The sequence below is a fragment of the Diospyros lotus genome, chromosome 1, assembly GCF_014633365.1.
Source record: "Diospyros lotus cultivar Yz01 chromosome 1, ASM1463336v1, whole genome shotgun sequence".
NCBI classification, from domain to species: Eukaryota; Viridiplantae; Streptophyta; class Magnoliopsida; order Ericales; family Ebenaceae; genus Diospyros; species Diospyros lotus.
Window position 1 is genome coordinate 19,433,283 of NC_068338.1, and position 18,816 is coordinate 19,452,098.

Genomic DNA, 18,816 nt, shown 5'->3' on the forward strand with positions numbered 1-18,816 from the left:
GCAGCCGGCTAAGGACGACAATGATATGTAAGAAGTGGAGGATCTATGGAATGCAGACTCGAAGATGGTAGTGGGGGTTCCACAGAGGAGCAGACAGACAAACCCAAAGAGGGCAGCAGAAAAAAAGAAAAAGGAATAGGCAACACTTGGTCAAGACTCTGCGAATCGGGCTGAGCAACCGAGAAAAAGACTGTTGTTCAAAAAATGTGACATAAGATAGCGGTTCAGCTCAAGAGAGTAAGACTTATAGCCTTTTTGCAACCGGGAGTAGCCGAGAAAGATACACTTGAGAGATTTGGCAGCAAGTTTATCCTATCCAGGTGAAAAAGAATGCACAAAACAGATACATCCAAATACACGAAGGGGAACAGAATAAAGTGGTTGTGTAGGGAACAAAAGAGAATGAGGAATTTTGTTCTGTAACACTGAAGATGGCATGCGATTTATCAGATAACATATAGTAAGAACAGCATCTCCCCAAAATTTGGCAGGAAAATTGGCATGTAAAAGTAGTGTTCATAGAGTTTCAATAAGATGTCGATTTTTACACTCAACAACACCATTTTGTTGAGGTGTGCAAGAACAGGAAGATTGATGCAAGATGCCATTAGCAGTCATGAAAGTAGTAAATTCAAAGGAAAAGTACTCAGGGACATTATCACTACATAAAGCACGTATAGAAACTCCAAACTGTGTTTATATTTCAGCAATAAATGTTTGAAAGGCATAAAACAATTCGGACCGACTCTTCATGAGAAACAACCAAGTGCAACGAGAAAAGTCATAAATAAAAGTAACGAAATATGAAAAACCTAGAGTAGAGTTGACTCGACTAGGCCCCCATACATAAGAGTGCACAAGGGAAAAGGGAGTCTTAGCCCTATTATTGACGTGACTAGAAAAAGAACTACAAGCGTATTTACCATGCTAACATGACACAATTAAAAGTGGATAATGACGACAAACTAAGAACTAATTTCTTCAATTTGGAGAGGTTGAGATGACCGAGACAAGAGTAGAGAAGGTCTGGGGAAGCTGCATTGGTGCAAGCGACCTGCGAACTAGGCACAACAAGATGATAGTGGCCTCGTGACTCACGTTTGATGCCAATCGTCCACCCCGTTCCCCAATCCTACACACAAACAAAAGTGAAAGTAAAGGTTATTAAACAGTCTAGTTCTCTAATAAGCTTACTAACATAAAGAAAATTAAAAAGACTATGTGGGACATAAAGGACAGAATTTAAAGAGAAGGAGGAGGTAGGAGAGGTTTTCACTATCCCTTTAACTGGCATTTTGGTGCCATTTGCAAGAGTGATTGTTGGTAAATGTTCAAAAAAGGTAAGGGTAGAGAAAAGATCTTTATTACCACACATGTGATCGATGGTGTTAGAGTCCAAAATCCAAGGCCTAATACAAGGGCTTTGAGTAACACAAGCCATGGGATTACTAGTAGATTGCTGAGATACTTGGAATTTCAAGAAAGCCTCATAGTCAGTAGCAAGCAGGGTTACCGTCAAAGGGACCGATAATGGACTAGGGTCACTCTAAGCAACGTGAGCCACCCAGGATGTCTGATATGTAGGAGGGACAATTGATCTACCATGCTTCTTCCAACACTTGCCTTTGTCATGCCCCTTCTTTTTGCGAAAGTTGCACTGAGGGCAAGAGCGACTACCGAACCGACCCTGATTACCACCTGAAGTCTAAGATATAAGAGTAAAGGCCTTGGGAGGGGTACCTAGCACCAATAGAGGAAGAACTATCAACTATATTAAGTAATCTTTTGTATGTATCTTTCATAGTAGGGTTACTGGATCCAGTCAAGATTTGATGGCGGACAGCCTCAAACTCGGTCTTGAGCCCAAATAAACTCAATCTTGAGAATCATGAGCGGCTTTGGGAGCAACGTATGGAGGAAAAACTTCAAACTCCTGCATGAGAGAATGCATCTAGCCTAGATAGGATTTCATAGATTGACCCTGCTGGATGTTCTTGATAGAGTGAACAACAGTATAGAGACACTGAATGTCATTGGTATAACACTCGATGGCTTCTTTCCAAACCTCATAACAAGTTTCAAAGACAAAAAGAGCTGCAAAACAAATTGGTCAATGGAATTCCATAAAATATTACACAATTGAGTATCAACATGTTCCCATTTCGCCTTGTTGGCTGTGTCAACATCATCTGTCTTCTTGGTGAGATGGTCTTCTTGTCCTTGACAAAGACTGCCCATGAGAGATAGTTGGCAAACCCTATCAACTTGTCAAAGGTGATAAGGGGTCCCTATGTTGGAAAGGGTGAAGGGTTGAGATGAAGATGAGGCACCAAGAATAGAGTTGGCATTGCTCAAGGACGACATGGTGGGGTTCAGGTGAATAGACTGAAACTTCAATGTTTAAAAAAAGTTGTTGGGTAATTGATACACACAAATCAAGATGGTTTTTTGGGAAAACGGACACCGAGGACCGATTCAAGAGGCTTCGTCAAGGTTCTAGTGAGAAGATGACAAGATTCTGGTGATGCACAAGCTCCCACACGTCGACGCGTGGCAACTAGCCAAAAAAACTTAGGCAACGCATGGCGACTCCGGCAGTAATGGGTCTCCGATGGTCGGTCGATCTGACGACAGCAAAGCCTATGGTGGAGACGGCACTAGCAACCAGTGGCTGGACAGTGGAGTTCTGGCCTTGACAATGGCAGCAAGGAAAGAGAAAAAAGAAGATTTTTTTAGGGTTTGGAGACCGCTGGAAAAAATACACAGCGACAGCTTAGAGTTTTTCTCACCAGTGACATTGATACCATGTGAGAAAATAATTAGGAGAGAAAAACCTAAGAGATTAGACTCGCTTAGTTTCCTATTTATAATAAACAAAATAGGCCTTAATCTATGGGCTTAACCTATGGCTAATTACAAGGCCTAATATTTACAAATAAAACACACATAAAATATGCACAATTATACTAATAATTCTAATATGGTCCTTCATATAAAATCTTTTAAATTTGTTACCCCATTAGTAAGTAGATAATTCAAGGAGAAGAGTGAAAGCCAAGTTTTGTGAGTGTATATAAAGGAGGAAGAATGGTGATCTCCGCCATTCTTGAAAATACTCAACTATTCTTGAGAAGAGCAGGATGAATCAAGCCGAAATAAGAGATTCAAGGGTCAGATTTGAGAGAAAAGAATAGAGAAAGAAAGAATAGAGAAGGGAGAAAGCTTGGCTAAGAGAAGGCGGCCTTGAAAGGAAGAAGCCTAGGGGCAAAACAAGTCTTCTTCAAGCACATTATCAAGGTGAGGGGTATAAGCAAACTTTTCTTTCATTATTTGACATGATGATTTGACTTCATAAATGCTACTTTGAATACCTAGTGGAGAATGTAGACAATGGCTATCCAAATGTTTGTTAGGCATTCTACAGAAAATGCACGTTATATGTGAATATTTTGATGCATTTGAAGTGTGTTGAAAATGTAACACATGTCAAAATGTTTATGTAATGCTTGATAAATGTATAGCTCACCCCCAAATGCATTTTCTTTCTATAAAATAAATATATATATGTAGATGTCAGAGCAGACCTTCCAATTCTAAATGTAACCCTAGGATCTAAACAAAGCTGGAAACGATACTAGAGAGATCGGGAGACGAAGAGAGCTTGTAACATAAACTGTTGTACATAAGCTGTTTAAATAGACAGCTTACTACATCCAAAGGAGGCACCGCCTCATTACAACAATAACCAATTAACTAACAGAAAGCATATAACAACTGAAAACATAGAACATAAACCAGAAACAGCAAACACATATTATAATAAAACTGCAGATGCTTCCACACCAATGGCAAATAGAAGATTGTTGAATGAAGGAATATGGCATTTGAATATGAGGTATGGATGAACATTTTAATTAGTTTTGGTTACATATTGCAAGTCTATGTTCTTGTGAGTTTTTAAACTACATAGGTTTCATTTTGGTAGGGTCTCGTATGGTAATGAATCCTTATGTAGTAATATGTAGACCATTGAAAGGTTGATAGGTAAAGTAACCACCTTATGAATATTTGGAATGAAAAATCAGCATATGCCTACAGTCACTAACACTTACTGTTTTGGCTTAAAACAGGGTTCCTAGTATACGTTCAATAACACTTGCTATTTTTCCTACAAATTAGGATGTGTTGCTTAGCTTTTGGCACAATAATCATTGAAAAATGATTTTCTACATTTAGTTGCAAACTTTCTCGTGAAAAATGTCAGAACAATCTAAAACAGAATGTTGCTATGGACGGTGGACAATGTATTAAATTACAATAAAATTCCATATGATGATTAAGGAAGTCTAGTTTCTAGCAAACTTGGTTTAATCTTCGTTCAATTTTTGTGGAAAAAGACATGCCTGATTTGATAACTATTGTGCGGTGCAATGCAGTCACTCGATGAGACTAGTTAACTTAGAGTCAAATTCAAGTAGTTCAAACCTTAATAAAATCAAATGAGTTTTGGATATGTTGTAACCCATTGAGTGAGATTTCCATTGGTGTAAGAATTGCATGAAAAAGATGGGAGATTTAATCAATTAAATACCCAAGATATAAAAATGTATCACAGCAGGAGCAAAACTGCAAACAATAAACTTTATATAATTTTTTGAAGGGTCAAATGTTGTCCTTTGAAATTGTCATTTTACACGGTCATTTTATGAGTTTGCCAATTGTAAAATTTTCATGAATTTTGATGATGATTTGGGTATTTTAAGTATTTGACTTTGATGGGACATTGAATAACAACCATATTAAAGGAAAACTTTGGGAGTCTCATAAGCCTAAGCATGGGCTAAAGATGAGTCAAAAAAGAGTATAAAATGGTAATATCATTGAGGTTTGTGTCTGGACCCCATGATAGTATCAGGGGTATTTTTGGCTTTCTATGTTGTAAGTAGAACTGGAAGCAGTTAGGATTTGTTACACTTAAGCTGCTATTGGAAGTTGAAACCACCTGTAAGTTGGCGCCAAGGAGGAGCTATAAAAGGCTTCTCAATTGAATGAGATGGCACCGATGAAATTCATAGTAAACAAACCTATCTCTCACTCAATTTCTCTCCCTTTGATCTCTCTGTTCTTTGTCTCTCCCTCAATTCTTCTTTTCCTCCCTATTTCCTTCTCTCTCTCAACCCTAATTCTCTTCCTCACAAGGAGAATTCCTTTGTCAAACTCGAGGTCCAAACAATTTTGGTATCAAAGCTTCGAACCTTGGCCTTCGACTGTCAATTAGACGCAAGAAGCAATGGTCGACGAAACAAGAATGAAGTAGATGGAGGCACAGCTTCAACAGGTGACTGCGGCCATGTCGAGCATGTAGTTGTGAGTAGGAACAATTGTTGAGGTGATAGAACGAAAGTTGGATCATGCGTTCTCTCATATGCATGAGGAGGTGGCCAGCTAGATTTGAGAGAGCGTAGGGAGTCAGATCCGAGATCAAATGCAGAGCTTCATGATGATGTTCACGAGGCAAAATCAGGTGCATCTATCTCCTTCTCCTGTCTTTCCTCCTGGGGAAAGAACTGGTTCAGTTCTGCTAGAACTCAGACCAGGCCCTAGGGCAGCAGGATCCTTGGATCTGGAAGCGGAACCTGCTACTGTGGGGGAGATATTTGAGGAACGAGTGACAGGCAGGAGGCAAGGAATGTAGGTTGCTCAGTCTCATCCTCATTTCCCCGTGCGGAAGTTGGACCTCTTGATGTTTGAAGGACAAAATCCACAGTGGTGGATTCGTCAATGAGAGAACCTGTTCACTCTATATCAAATTCCAGAGTATCAGAAGATTACTTTGGCTTCAACCTACCTAAATGATGTGGCGGACTCCTGGTTCTAAGGCTGGAACAGATCGCAAGCAAAAAGCAGCTGGTCAAATTTTGTAAAGGAATTTTGTGCTAGGTTTGGAGACCGGAATTTAGTGGATGTGGTGGAACCGTGGAAGAATTCAATAAGTTGGAACAGGAAGGGACTGTTCAGCAATATCAAGAGAAGTTTAAAGAAATTAAGTCCCTCATGATCACACTGAATCTAGTTTGAGTGAGGCCTATTTCATTTAAAGTTTTATCAGTTGCTTGAACAATGAGCTGAGGCCAGCAGTCAAGATGCTGAGCCAAAGTCTGTCAAATAGGCTACGAAAAGTGTTCGGCTGCAGGAGATGATGGTGGAAGCCTTAATGAAGAAGCAGAAGTTCTCTTTTCAAGGAAATCAAGTGGTGCTAAACCGTGGGGGCAGTAAAGAGATAATGAAATCTGGCCAAGTCCTGAGAGGCACTGTTGTCCAACCTGCAACAGTGAGAAATCAACCGGTGGAAGGCAGATCTAGAACCTTTGGAACAGCAAAGGCAGGAAGGTCAGTGCTACAAATGTGGAGATCAGTATGTGCCTAAACACCAATGCCAGAAGCAATTGCTGATATTATAAGAAGATAAGGAGATAGTGGAGATAGATGAAGCTCCGGAAGAAGAAGTGATTGCGGTGGAAGAAGCAAGAGATGGTGAGATCTCTTTACATGCCTTGCGAGGTTGGTTAACAGCAAAACTATTGGGGTGGAAGGAAAGGTCAGGAACCACAAGTTGATGGTTCTGATTGACAGCGGAAGCACGCACAGCTTCTTGGACGAAAAGACAGCCAAGAAGCTAGGATGTACAAACACCAACATGCAGCCATTGACAGTGACACTGGCAAATGGAGAGAAGATGATAAGTAGATCTGCCTATGAGAATTTTCGTTGGGAGATGCAAGGGCAATTGTTCATGACTGACCTGAGGTTGTTGAAACTTGGAGGCTGTGATGTGGTGCTGGGAGTTGGCTAGATGAAAATGATTAGCCCTATCAGCTTCGATTTCAACAAGGTGGAGGTTACTATTACTAAGGATGGGAAGGAAGTGACCTTGGCTGGGAGTACAGACATGGGCTCGTGCAAGATGATAATTGGAAAGAGGCTGTTAAAATCGAAATTGGACCAAGTGGCACGGTTGTTCTCGTTGCAGGCCACTAATGATTGGGAGGAGATTCAACCGCAAGAGGGACAATTGTTGGCGACAGTTAATAGCCCGATTCAATCTGCGTGGCAGGTACATGAATCTAATTCTTTACATAGCCTACTGGAAGAGTTTAAGGATCTATTTGCGAAACCCTTGTCTTTGCCTCGCCAACATACATTTGACCATGCCATTCCACTTAAACCTTATTCAGAACTCGTCAATATTCAATCCTATAGATATCCACCTAAACAAAAGACCAAACTTGAAAACCTTGTCAAAGACATGTTGCACCAGTCTATTATTCAACCTAGCCATAACCCATTCGCTTCTCTTGTCCTTGTCAAAAAGAAAGACGGTTCATAGCGATTCTGCGTTGACCATTTCCAACTAAATGCCATAACCATCAAGGACAAGTTTCTTATACCCATAATTGAAGACCTTTTAGATGAGCTTAAACATGCTACCGTTTTTTCCAAATTAGTCCTTCGAGCTAGTTTCCATCAAATTCGAATGAGATAGAAGGACATTCACAAAACAGCCTTTTGGACAAACCAAGGGCACTATGAATTCAATGTTATGCCCTTTAGGTTAACAAACGCCCCAGTAACTTTCCAATCTTTGATGAACCAAAACTTTGAACCCTTTCTACGGAAATTCATCTTAGATTTCTTTGATGACATCCTGATTTACAGTTCGACCTTTGCCCAATATCTCAGCATCTTAAATCTAAATTTGAGATCCTTAGGCTCAACCAATTGTATGTGAAGAAATCAAAGTGTGCTTTTGCCCAAAGGCAAGTTGAGTACTTGGGACACATCATCTCAGCCCAAGGAGTGAGTACTAATCCAAAAGAAAGTGGCTGCCATGCTGGATTGACCTAGGCCTGCCAATGTGAAGGCTATGCGGGGGGTTCCTAGGGTTAACAGGGTACTACCAGTGTTTTGTGCGGAATTATGGAGTTATCAACAAGCCATTGACAGAACTGTTGAAAAGGGAGAACTTCCAATGGAACCCACAAGCAAAGGAAGCATTTGAGAAGTTGAAGAGGTGATGAGTGAGGCCCCTGTTCTGGCTCTGCCTGATTTCAGCCAGCCTTTTGTGTTGGAGACTGATGTGAGAGTTGGTGTTATTCTTATGCAAGGGGGCTAGCCTATAGCTTGCTTTAGCCAAGCCTTAGCTACCAGACATGTGGGATTAAGCATCCATGATAAGGAATTGTTGGCAGTATTGATAACTGTTGAGAAAAGGTGGCATTATTTAGAGAGTGGGACTTTTGTGAGATGCACTGATCATGAGAGTTTGAAGCTTCTCTTAAAGCAAAAACTACAAACTCAATTGCAGAGGAGAGGAATGAGTAAGTTGATGGGATTGGACTGCACAATGCAATACAGGCAGAGAGGAAAAGAAAATGTAGCAACAGATGCTCTATCCCGGTGCTTTGATGAAGGGACAGTTGCAGCCGATACCATAATAGTTCCAAACTGGATGCAAGAGGTGACAGCAAGCTATTCCTTGGTCGTGTGGACTAAAGAGCTGCTGGAACAGCTACTTCTTGACCCCTCTAGCAAAACGGGGTATACTATGTCTAATGAGCTAATCCGATTTCATGGCAGGATTGTGATTGGGGACTGCAACCAGCTTAAGTCCAAGATTTTGCAAGCCTTACATGGGTCACCTGTGGGGGGTCATTCGGGTATAAGAAACACCTACCACAAAGTTAAGTAGCTATTTTGTTGGCCCAGCCTTAAGAGGAGTGTGCAGGAGTAGGTAATGTCATGTGAGATGTGTCAGCGCTGTAAACACAAGTCGGTGGCGACACCTGGGCAGCCTCTAGAAAGATCGGGGCAGGCCTGGGTATGTCTCTCCGTGGATTTTGTAGAGGGATTGCTAAAATCGGGGGGTAAGGATTACATATTGGTGGTGGCGGACCGGTTCACTAAATTTGCCCACTTTATAGGTCTCTCTCGTCCATTCATGGCACAGGAAGTGGCAAGAGTGTTTTTGGACCAAGTGATCAGCTTACATGGGGTGCCACAGACTATAATATCGAATAGAGACAAGGTTTTTACTAGCCTTATGTGGCAAGACCAATTCAAGTTTTGGGGAGTCCGTTTGCACATGTCTACGGCTTATCATCCGAAGACGAAAGGCCAAATGGAGCGTGTCAATCAGTGTCTAGAGACCTGTTCAAGTTTTTACTGGCCTTATGTGGCAAGACCTGTTCAAGTTTTTGGGAGTTCATTTGCACATGTCTACAGCTTGCACATGTCTACAGCTTACCATTCGAAGACAGATGGCCAAATGGAGCATGTTTTAGTGCCTAGAGACCTATCTATGTTGTCTTTGTTTTGCTCAGCCCAGGGTCTAGCACAAGTGGCTTCCTCTTGCTCAATGGTGGTACAACTCATGCTACCACAGCTCCATCAAAATGTCCCATTTTCAGGCCCTATATGGCTACAAGCTCCCCACCTTCCTGCCTCTATAGCCCACATTTGTGGTTGTCGTTGATGATTACTTACAACAACAAAAGGTATCATAGGTGTTGTAAAGGGAATTGGCCACTGTGTAGCACAGGATGAAACAATTTGTTGATTGTAGGCACAATGAACGAGAGTTTTCGATGGGGGGATATGGTTTACTTGAAACTAAAACACTCCCACCAACGAGCTCTTACTCACAACCAAGTATCTAAACTTAGTCCTAAATTCTTTGGCCCTTTCCCAATCGTGGCTAAATTTGGGACTGTTGCTTACAATCTGCAATTGTTGACCACTTCCCACATACATCCTGTCTTCCATATCTCCCTGCTCAAGAAGTCAGTGGGAGCTTAGTCGGTTTCCCCTACTCTGCTTGATTTTATTTCGAATACTCTTCCTCCGGCAGAACTTGCTTTGATATTGGACAGGAGTGTGATCTATAAGCAAGGGACTCCTATTACCCAGGTGCTAGTACAGTGGACTCATCTTCACCCCAACAACACATGGGAATATATTCCTGATCTGTTGTAGTAGTTTCCTCAGGCGACCAGGCTCCTTTCCCTTTCTTCAAGGCAACAGAGTTTTTCGAGGGGGTATTTGTTAAGACCCTATGATAGTATCAAGGGTATTTTCGTCTTTCTATGTTGTAAGTAGAATTGGAAGCGGTTAGGAGCTATTACACTTAAGCCACTATTGGAAGTTGTAACCGCATGTAAGTTGGCGCCAAGGAGGAGGTATAAAAGGCTTCTCAATTGAATGAGAAAGCACAGATGAAATTCATAGTAAACAAACCTATATCTCTCTCTCGATTTCTCTCCCTTTGATCTCTTTTTCTCCCTCGGTTCTTATCTTCCTCCCTATTTCCTTCTCTCTCTCAACCTTAATTCTCTTCTCACAAGGAGAATTCCTTTGATAGACTCGAGGTCTTGACAGTTTATCTAAACACGTTTACATACACTAAAACTCTAATAATCACTAGTGATGTCAAACCGGTCAGTCTAGTCAAGCCTAGGCCCGCCACTAACCCTAAAGAGACGGGTCAAGCCAAGCCCATCTCATTCATGGCACAGGGTAAGCTAAGCCTGGCTCACTCATGGAATGGGTCGAGCCTAGTCCTGGCTCGTCAATGCAAATAAGGCCCGGCTCGACCTGTGAGTTCACCTACAATAGGTTGAGTCAGGTCAACCTGTCTAGCTCCCAAGACAAGCCAACGAGCTGAGGCTAGCAAAAGCCTTCCATGCCAACCCATTTTTAAAACAATTTGAAAATAATTTTAAAAAATATATTTATTTAATTAATATCTATGACAAAAATATTTTTAAAAATGCATTCTACTAGTAAAATAAAAATTTAGAATGTAGAAGTTAAAGAGTTTTGAAAATTGAGACCTTTAATAGTTTACAATTCCACTTTTAAAGTAGTACTAAATCTTATATATATTTATAACTTATAAAAATTACTTCATATTTTGAATTTGAATTCCAACAATTGTGTATGAGAAATATATTTATTTATATATTTAAAAAATTTTAAAGTGATTATGCCTTTTTGTGTCTGAGATATAAAATTTCTTGTAAAAAAGTGTAAAATTGTTTGTGAGATATATATTATTTAAGATCTATTGATTGTCATTATGAACTTGTGACATTGTCTATATAATTTTTAAAGTATTAGAGTTACTAAATTAAATATCAACAATTCAAATTCAAAATTGAATTATTTATAATTTTATTTTTTTATAAAATTTAAATTTGGCCGAGCAAAATGGGCCAAGCCCACAAGCCCGAGCCGAGCCAAGTCCTTAGACTAGTAGGGGCAGGGTAGGCTGCAAGCCCAAAAATGTTGGGCTCAACCTAACCCTATATAAATGGTGAGCCGAATTGAGCCCAACTCACTACAATAACGAGCCAAGTCAGGCTCGACTTCTCATACGCCAATCTAGGCAGGCCCACGGGCCAACCCATTTGACATCTCTAATTATCATCCTTAATAATTATTTTAGAATAAATTATTTCATTTTCAAATGGATAAAGGGTGAGGCTCTCTACTAATCAATTGTATGAACTAGCTTAACCAAATGAAAATAGGTTAAGAGATTCACTAGACAAGTCAAGGAGGAAGAGAATTAATTTAAAAATGGAAGTTGAATTAATTATTTTATTTAAAAAAAAAAAAACCCAGTTTTCGGTTTAGTAACACACTAGGGAGAGAGGGGTGTTACATGAAGTCAATGGCAAGCCTCATCGTCAAGGATAGTAGCTCTCACTGAAAGACACTAGAGTTATTCAGCAGTTAAGATGCCAATGTATAAATATACAACTGCCAGTTTACATTCCTGTAGATCAAAATGCTAAAAAAAACTCTGCATAAGATTGCTGCACAGATTTCCTTATCAAAAAAAGAAAAAAAAAAGTTGCTGTACAGATCTGACAAACTGCAGGTCATGTTATACTTTCTCGTAGGAAGGGTTAAAATTCACCACCTAGAAACACGATATATTATGATATTATGAAGATGACTCACCTGAAATAATACTCAATTTGCTTCACTATGTTTGCTCTCAGATCTAAAGTCTCTGGGGGTAACATATAAGTCACAGCACTTGGAGCTTGTGGAACAAACTGCGAAGGTTGGGGTAGCCTAACTGGGCTCGGAGGTGCAGCAGGAAAATAGTACAAAGGTCCAGGAGCACCTGTATCATAGATGTAAACACTTTCAGATGCTTCAAAATGGAACCAAAAAATAAATAACAAGAAAGAAGCAGAAATTCAAGGGGGAAATGTATATTTTGTTGTTAATAAATTGTAAGAAAGAGGCAGGAAAAATTAGTATAAATTAGTTCATTTATTATAGCAACTTAATAAGCAAGTAGCACGTTATTACCAGGAAAGCTCGGTCCACCAATGAAGACTGGAGCTGGACCATAAAAGGGAGGCCTCGCAAAAGCCCTCAGCCCAACAGTTTGCTGCACAGCAATATTGTCTCTAGAACCAGGAGCTCGTTGATTATTCCACATAGGATTAAAATGGCCACCAGGTTCTCGCATATTAGGTCTTCTATTAGAAAACTTGGCAACACGTGCATTTGGATCACCTCGGGATTGAGCCTGAAAGCTCCTATTAGCATCTATGTCAGTACCAGGTGGAACAAAAGATTGCATGGGCATCTCAGAACCAGAGTTCACCATGTTGATTTCCACACTAGGAAAGGGTAAAGGGTATGGCTGGTAAGCATACCCAGGAGCCGGTGCATGTGGCATAGGCACCATATTAGGGTAAACAGGAGGCATTGATGGTTGGTGATATGGTTGGGGTACAGTAAAATAAGGTCCAGCATTTGGATTACGCTTTGCCCCTGTTCTTTGATGGCGCGATTGCGAGTACTTATGTGATGAATTAGGGTTTCCAGGCCCATGCAACTTTTGGTGTTCGCCAGATCCCTGGAAGACCACAACTGATCTAGTTAAATTACTATCCAGTAGCCACATTACACATGCAGTATCATGGAAAGATGAAAAGAAAATCAAAAACAGGCACTCACAATCTAAAAGCTGACATATAAGATTGATTAGGCATCTTCATTTATAGTATTATTAAAGGTCAAACCAACTTTTTGATTTCTATTGCTTGCAAATGGCACTTTTAAGTCTTCATATATGGTGGAACAACCAGCTGTCTGAAATTAGGTTCACAAAAAACCTTTATGGATATCCTTGTGGGAGGAAATTTTAGCTGGAAGAACCAAGCACTCAAGGTAGTGGTTGCATTTGAAAGAAGACATATTAGTTGTACCAGAAAACTACAACATTAAGAAAAGGATGAAACAATTCTTGGCTAATACAGAAACCAGAACCTGATTAGGAGTAACAAAAGCCTTCTACATTGGACAAGAATTCCCAAATGGCATCACATCTATTATTGACAGAGGTACAGCATAGGGATAGAGGTCTGAAATGACATATACTCAACTATCATTCTTGGGGTTCATTCTCTCTTCCAAAGTTTGACTTTCTAAATTAAACACTGAAGTTCCCCCAACCCAACTGACACCCCTGCTGTATAGTATTTATTGTCTATGTTTTTGAAGGTATGAAGAAGCCCAGGAGTACTTATCTTACATTAGAATCATGTCATTGACACGACTGCCGTTTTTTCAACTGCAGATTACTTTATAAGCTATTCCAGACCTCATGTGTCCTAAATTCCTTTAAACTAAATTGCCTACTTTTAGGACATCTTACACTGCCATCAAAAAATTGAAAAAAATAATAATAATCAGCCAAAAGAAGTAGTGGTGGCAGGATTTTTTTTATTGCTTGCTTCCCAATATCAAGAATCAGCTAAACAGAAGAATTAACAAATTTGAATGCTTCCGGCCGCTCTAAATGCAGATGGAATCATTCCATTCAATGTTGTTTTATACTATTTGCACCATTTAATGAACTTGTCAGCAACCATATTCAAATATTGGAAGCCAGAGAACAAAAATTACTAGTGTGGTTAATGCTTCATTTGGGGGAAGGATGGGATAAGGAGGGAAAGGTACAGAATGAAAAGGAATGAAAGGGGAAGTGAAGTGAGTCAAGTGACATAAAGGTCGTTACTCTCTCTTTGTTTAGGAAGATTGGAAAATAAAGATGAATAATATTCAGATAGATAATGGAAGGGGAGGAAATGGTAAAGTAATAAAGACATAATGACAATAATTCCCCATGCATATAATAAATTATAAGGTACAAAAGATTGAATTTAATAACATATTGCAACTTATTACTAAGTTATAAAAAATCCAAAACATTAAATTTAATATCTGAGTCATTTAAATATATATTAGGCATTTAAACAGAAAACATTAATTAATGAACAGTTAAATATATCCTGATAGCAAGCCTTCACATTTCGTACACAAAAATTAGTCCATGAGAGATCAAAATAGATAATGTTCAAAAAACATCATCCATACAATTTGATAATAACAATAATATTGGGTTTTTACAAAAATAATGACATAATAGTTAAATAAATAATGATGTTTATTATTTATTCTCCTTCCCCCTCCCTCCAACCCAAGTTGGGGTGTAAGGAAAAATTTAGTATGGAAGGGGAAGGGAAGGTCCCCTCCCCCTTACAAAACCCTCTCTGGACGAAGGATAAAGTTTTACCATCCTCCTCCTCACCCCTTTCCAAACAAGGGTAAATATTTACAGGATGTTACATGAGCTATATCTAGTATAGTCCCGTCAAGGTGGTGGTCGGGAAAATTATATGGAATTACATAACGTTAACAATTTTTACTGACAGAAGCTGCCATAAATGAATCCATTAAGGTAACAGGATCTATAAGCAAAACAAATCCTCAAGCTTCCAACATCAGGCAGACTTAATTTTGGCATTGGACAGACATTTCTGTAATTGGTCAGCGATTATCCTGTGGTTTTACTGGATATGTCCATAATTTGTCATATTGGAGTTTAATGACAGATCTCTGCTCACGGCCCTGCTCTTTGATGGAGATAAACATCCGTTCCCTCAATTGAGTGGGCAATTTTAAGCTCAGGAGGCAGCTGTGCCTATTTATACTGGTGTCAGATATTCATCCTTGAGTCAGGGCTAGACTGAATATTTCCTTTCCCAGACTAATTAACAAAGAGGAGACTCCTTAGACAGCCATTTTGTATAAAATATTGGGCTGATGAATCTTGCATACAAGAGGTGCTTGATTTCTTCTTGCACCTTCCCAGTGATCTTAGGTTTGGAGCTTGCTTCACCAGTAACTGATGCTCGACTAGATTCCTATCAAGGCCAGGCTTTTCTTAGTAGTCCCAAAAGGAAAAAGCTCTTAAATCCTAGGCTTTACCAATAATCCCAAAGCCTTAAGTTTTAGGAAAGGGACCCAATAATGTGTACCAAGTGTTCCAACACTACCAGTCAAGTGAAACTGCACATATAGACTAAACAAATATGTACTAACAAAGACAACAAGGGTGCACAGTGAATCCGGGAAACTAAAACTGGTGGTGGGAAAGAGACCTAAGAATGTATATCAAACTTTGTGGCACAAATAGAATCATGTCAATAGACAAGATAACAAAATCAACAACATACCACGAAATACATCCAAATTCATAAACAGACTTTCAAACCATATCAAATATTACTGATTGGAGTCCAGAAAATGGATGGAAAAATCACAAGTTAGACTGGTAAAGGCAAAATAGAAACCATATTTCTACAAATTTCACATGAAAAATAATCAAATAATGAGAATGGATGAAAAATAAACAACGAATAATACAATACATAGCATAGGGTACATGTACTGAGTGACAATATAACTTGACAAGAAAAGGCCAAACTAAATTCTACAAAGTTCAAATGCAAAATTAACAAATAATGAGAATGGATGAAAAATAAACAACATAAAATACAATACATAGAAAATGAGACATGTACTGAGTAACAATTTAAGTTGACAATAAAAAGTCAAAAAACATTTTGAACATTAACTGTCATGACTAGTGGTTAAGTATATAAAAGAGACACCCAATTCAATATCTGTTTTGCCCCCTCATAGGCATGCATTCTTCTTGTCGTTTTCCCACATTAATACACCCCAATGCATAGTTACATGTGTACTGGCCAACACACATAAGCAGAGGAAGATGCTGCTTTCAGTGAACTTTTTTGAAGAAGCAACATATTCAGTTTGTCGTTGAAGCTAGTCTTATTGGCTATTTATGCTGACGAGCAGAGGTGGTTGGATGGGAAACATTGGTGGCTAATAAAAGAGCAACCTTATATGATTTGTTTATTGCTTTAAGTTTCCATGGGAAAGTGATAACGGGAACATGTGATTGGCCATATTGTGTGGATGGACATGGAATAAACCCACACACACAGAGGAAACAAAGTCATGTGATAACTGAAATATCTAAAAGACACATAAAAACAAAAGCTGGTAAATGATAAGAAACGACTACTTAATATGAACACTATCTCATTTGAGATAGTAAGGAATCATCTCCAATAATGCCTTCAAAGCAGAAATCTAACTAAATAAAGGATCAAGAACAACAACAAACCAAGCCTTTATCCACTATCACACTGTGGGGCGATAAACTTAAAGGATCAATTTTACCAAAAGAAAATAAAAACTCAAAAGGATCAATTTTGCTAAAAGAAAATAATAAGAAAAGTTAAAAATCAAAACCTATGCATGGCGATTTGATTGGGCAGTTTACCAGAGGTCGAGAAATATACACTCAGAAACAACCGTCAACCTCTAACTTTCAACTCTGTGCTACATTATCTATTAAAAAAAAAAAATCTAAGATAGATGGTACACAAAGCCAAGCTTTTCATACCACCTATATTATATACCCGTGAAAGAAAGGGCGATTTGATGCATTTCCAATGGTTCCCTTCTTCAGTAGAGTTACCAAGACGAGAAAAATACCATGTGGCATCCCACTCAAGGACTGGCTCATTTAGCAAAAGCACACTACTAAAAACAACTACTCCTTAAAAATAAAATTTGACTAAATTGATTTGATCAGTTGTTAAAATATATAAGATTCAAGTTGTATGCATACCCCAAAACAACTTAGTGATATAACACTACATGGATGGAGAGGAAAAAATCATAATATCCAATTATTGCAGTTTAAGATCCTCAATACGCTCCCAAATTTGCAAAAAGTCTAGCATTCACATTACAGAATGAATCCGTAATACGAAAATCAATCTTCGGCATTCTAACACAATGTGCAGTTTGCACGAGGTCCTTCTCACAAAAGCAAAAGTTTTTGTAATCAGGACTGATGTACATATCATCGACGCCTTCCTCTTCTTCCCATGCCATCTCAAACTAACACGAATGTGTTGCACCTACAAAGTACTAAGCGGATAGATTCGGCAAGTGGTTGAGTTTCTCTAAGTGTTATGTGATCATCAACTCCGTGCAATAAGACAAAGATAATGAAACTCAAAAATCAAGAAGAGAAGTGAAAGAAGAAAAAAGAAGAGGAAAACGAGTTACCGGAGCACGTGATGCGGGAGGCAGAGCGACTCCGTCAGCTACCTCCGGCGGCTTAGTGGCGGCGGAATCGGAATTCCTGGGGCGTTGCGCATCGGAGAGGGGCGGCCAGGAGTCTGCAGCCATCGCCGGAGCATCAGAGGGCGACTCGGGGCCGTCCGTCGCAATCGGCGTCTTCCACGGGGACTTGGGCGCTGCACTACTCGAATCCCGCTGCTCGTCCCCGCTCCCTTCATTCTCAGCGACTACCATTCCGACGGCCTCCAAAATCCAAATTCCTTGTCACTGTAACCGAACTTCGACAGGTCCCAGCGCTTGGTTCCTTCCGGGAGCGAGCCACTCAGTGTCCTCGATAGAAAGAAGAGCCGGCGAGAGAGAGAGGGATGAATTTTGTGGATGGTGATTGGTGAGTGGCGAGAGAGTGGAGGTGGAGACTGTGGAGAGAGAGAGAGAGAGAGAGAGAGAGACTAGGGTTTTTGATATTCAGACAAAAGCGTTGCTGACAAGTACCAAAGTGCGGAACTGTAGGAAAATGAGGCGAGGGGAAGCGAATCCCTTCCGCCACGCGCCATGCACGTGTAGGAAAATGAGGCGAGGCGAATCCCTTCCACCACGCCCTGCACGTGTTGGAAAATGAGGAGAGGCGAAGCGAGTCCCTTCCTCCACGCGCCCTGCACGTGATTCGCCTCTCTTCAGTTTCTTTTTTCTGTATTCTTTGCGTGGAACCGCCACTGTATTGTTTAGTGTTTATATTCAGCTAAGATAGAGAGAAAATGATAAACATAAGAGTAATGTAATAATTATTTTTTAAATTTATTTTATAAATATTTTTAATGTCTTAAAAGGAGTAATAATTTTTGTTACTTTCTTTTCTTTTCACAAAGAAAACTACATGTTGGAGACGCATTATCGTTAGTGTTCATATCCAAAACACCTGAAGTTAAGTTGGTAAGCATAAAAGTGATGTAATAATTAATTTTTATGGCTTGTCTTATAAATATCTTTAATATCTTAAAAGTAATAATAATTTTTTGTTATAAATAAAAATAAAATATAATAATTATTTTATTTTTTTTTTCTTTTTTTTTCTTTTTTAAGAACTACGTATTAAAAACTTACCAATTGCATTGTTCAGTGTTAAAATTGAGAGAAAAGTTGGTAAGTATAAGACTGATTAAACATTAATTTAAAAATTTATCTCATAAATATTTATAATGTCTTCAAAGTAGTATTAATTTTTGTTATAAATAAAAATATAATATAATAATCTTTTTATTCTTG

General features: G+C 39.2%; 1 protein-coding gene across 2 annotated transcripts in view; it reads right to left on the bottom strand.

The window, feature by feature from the left end:
• The window catches only part of LOC127813159 (la-related protein 1A), an 85,607-nt gene extending 67,574 nt beyond the window's left edge, over positions 1 to 18,033 (bottom strand). For both annotated transcript variants that reach the window (XM_052353967.1, XM_052353973.1), the window contains exons 1-3: positions 17,539 to 18,033; positions 12,385 to 12,940; positions 12,025 to 12,193 (exon numbers count right to left, since the gene is read on the bottom strand). In XM_052353967.1, coding sequence (XP_052209927.1) covers positions 12,025 to 12,193; positions 12,385 to 12,940; positions 17,539 to 17,787 — 974 coding nt within the window. In that variant the 5' untranslated portion in view covers positions 17,788 to 18,033. The remainder of the gene's footprint in view (positions 1 to 12,024; positions 12,194 to 12,384; positions 12,941 to 17,538) is intronic.
• Between the last annotated feature and the right edge of the window lie 783 nt (positions 18,034 to 18,816).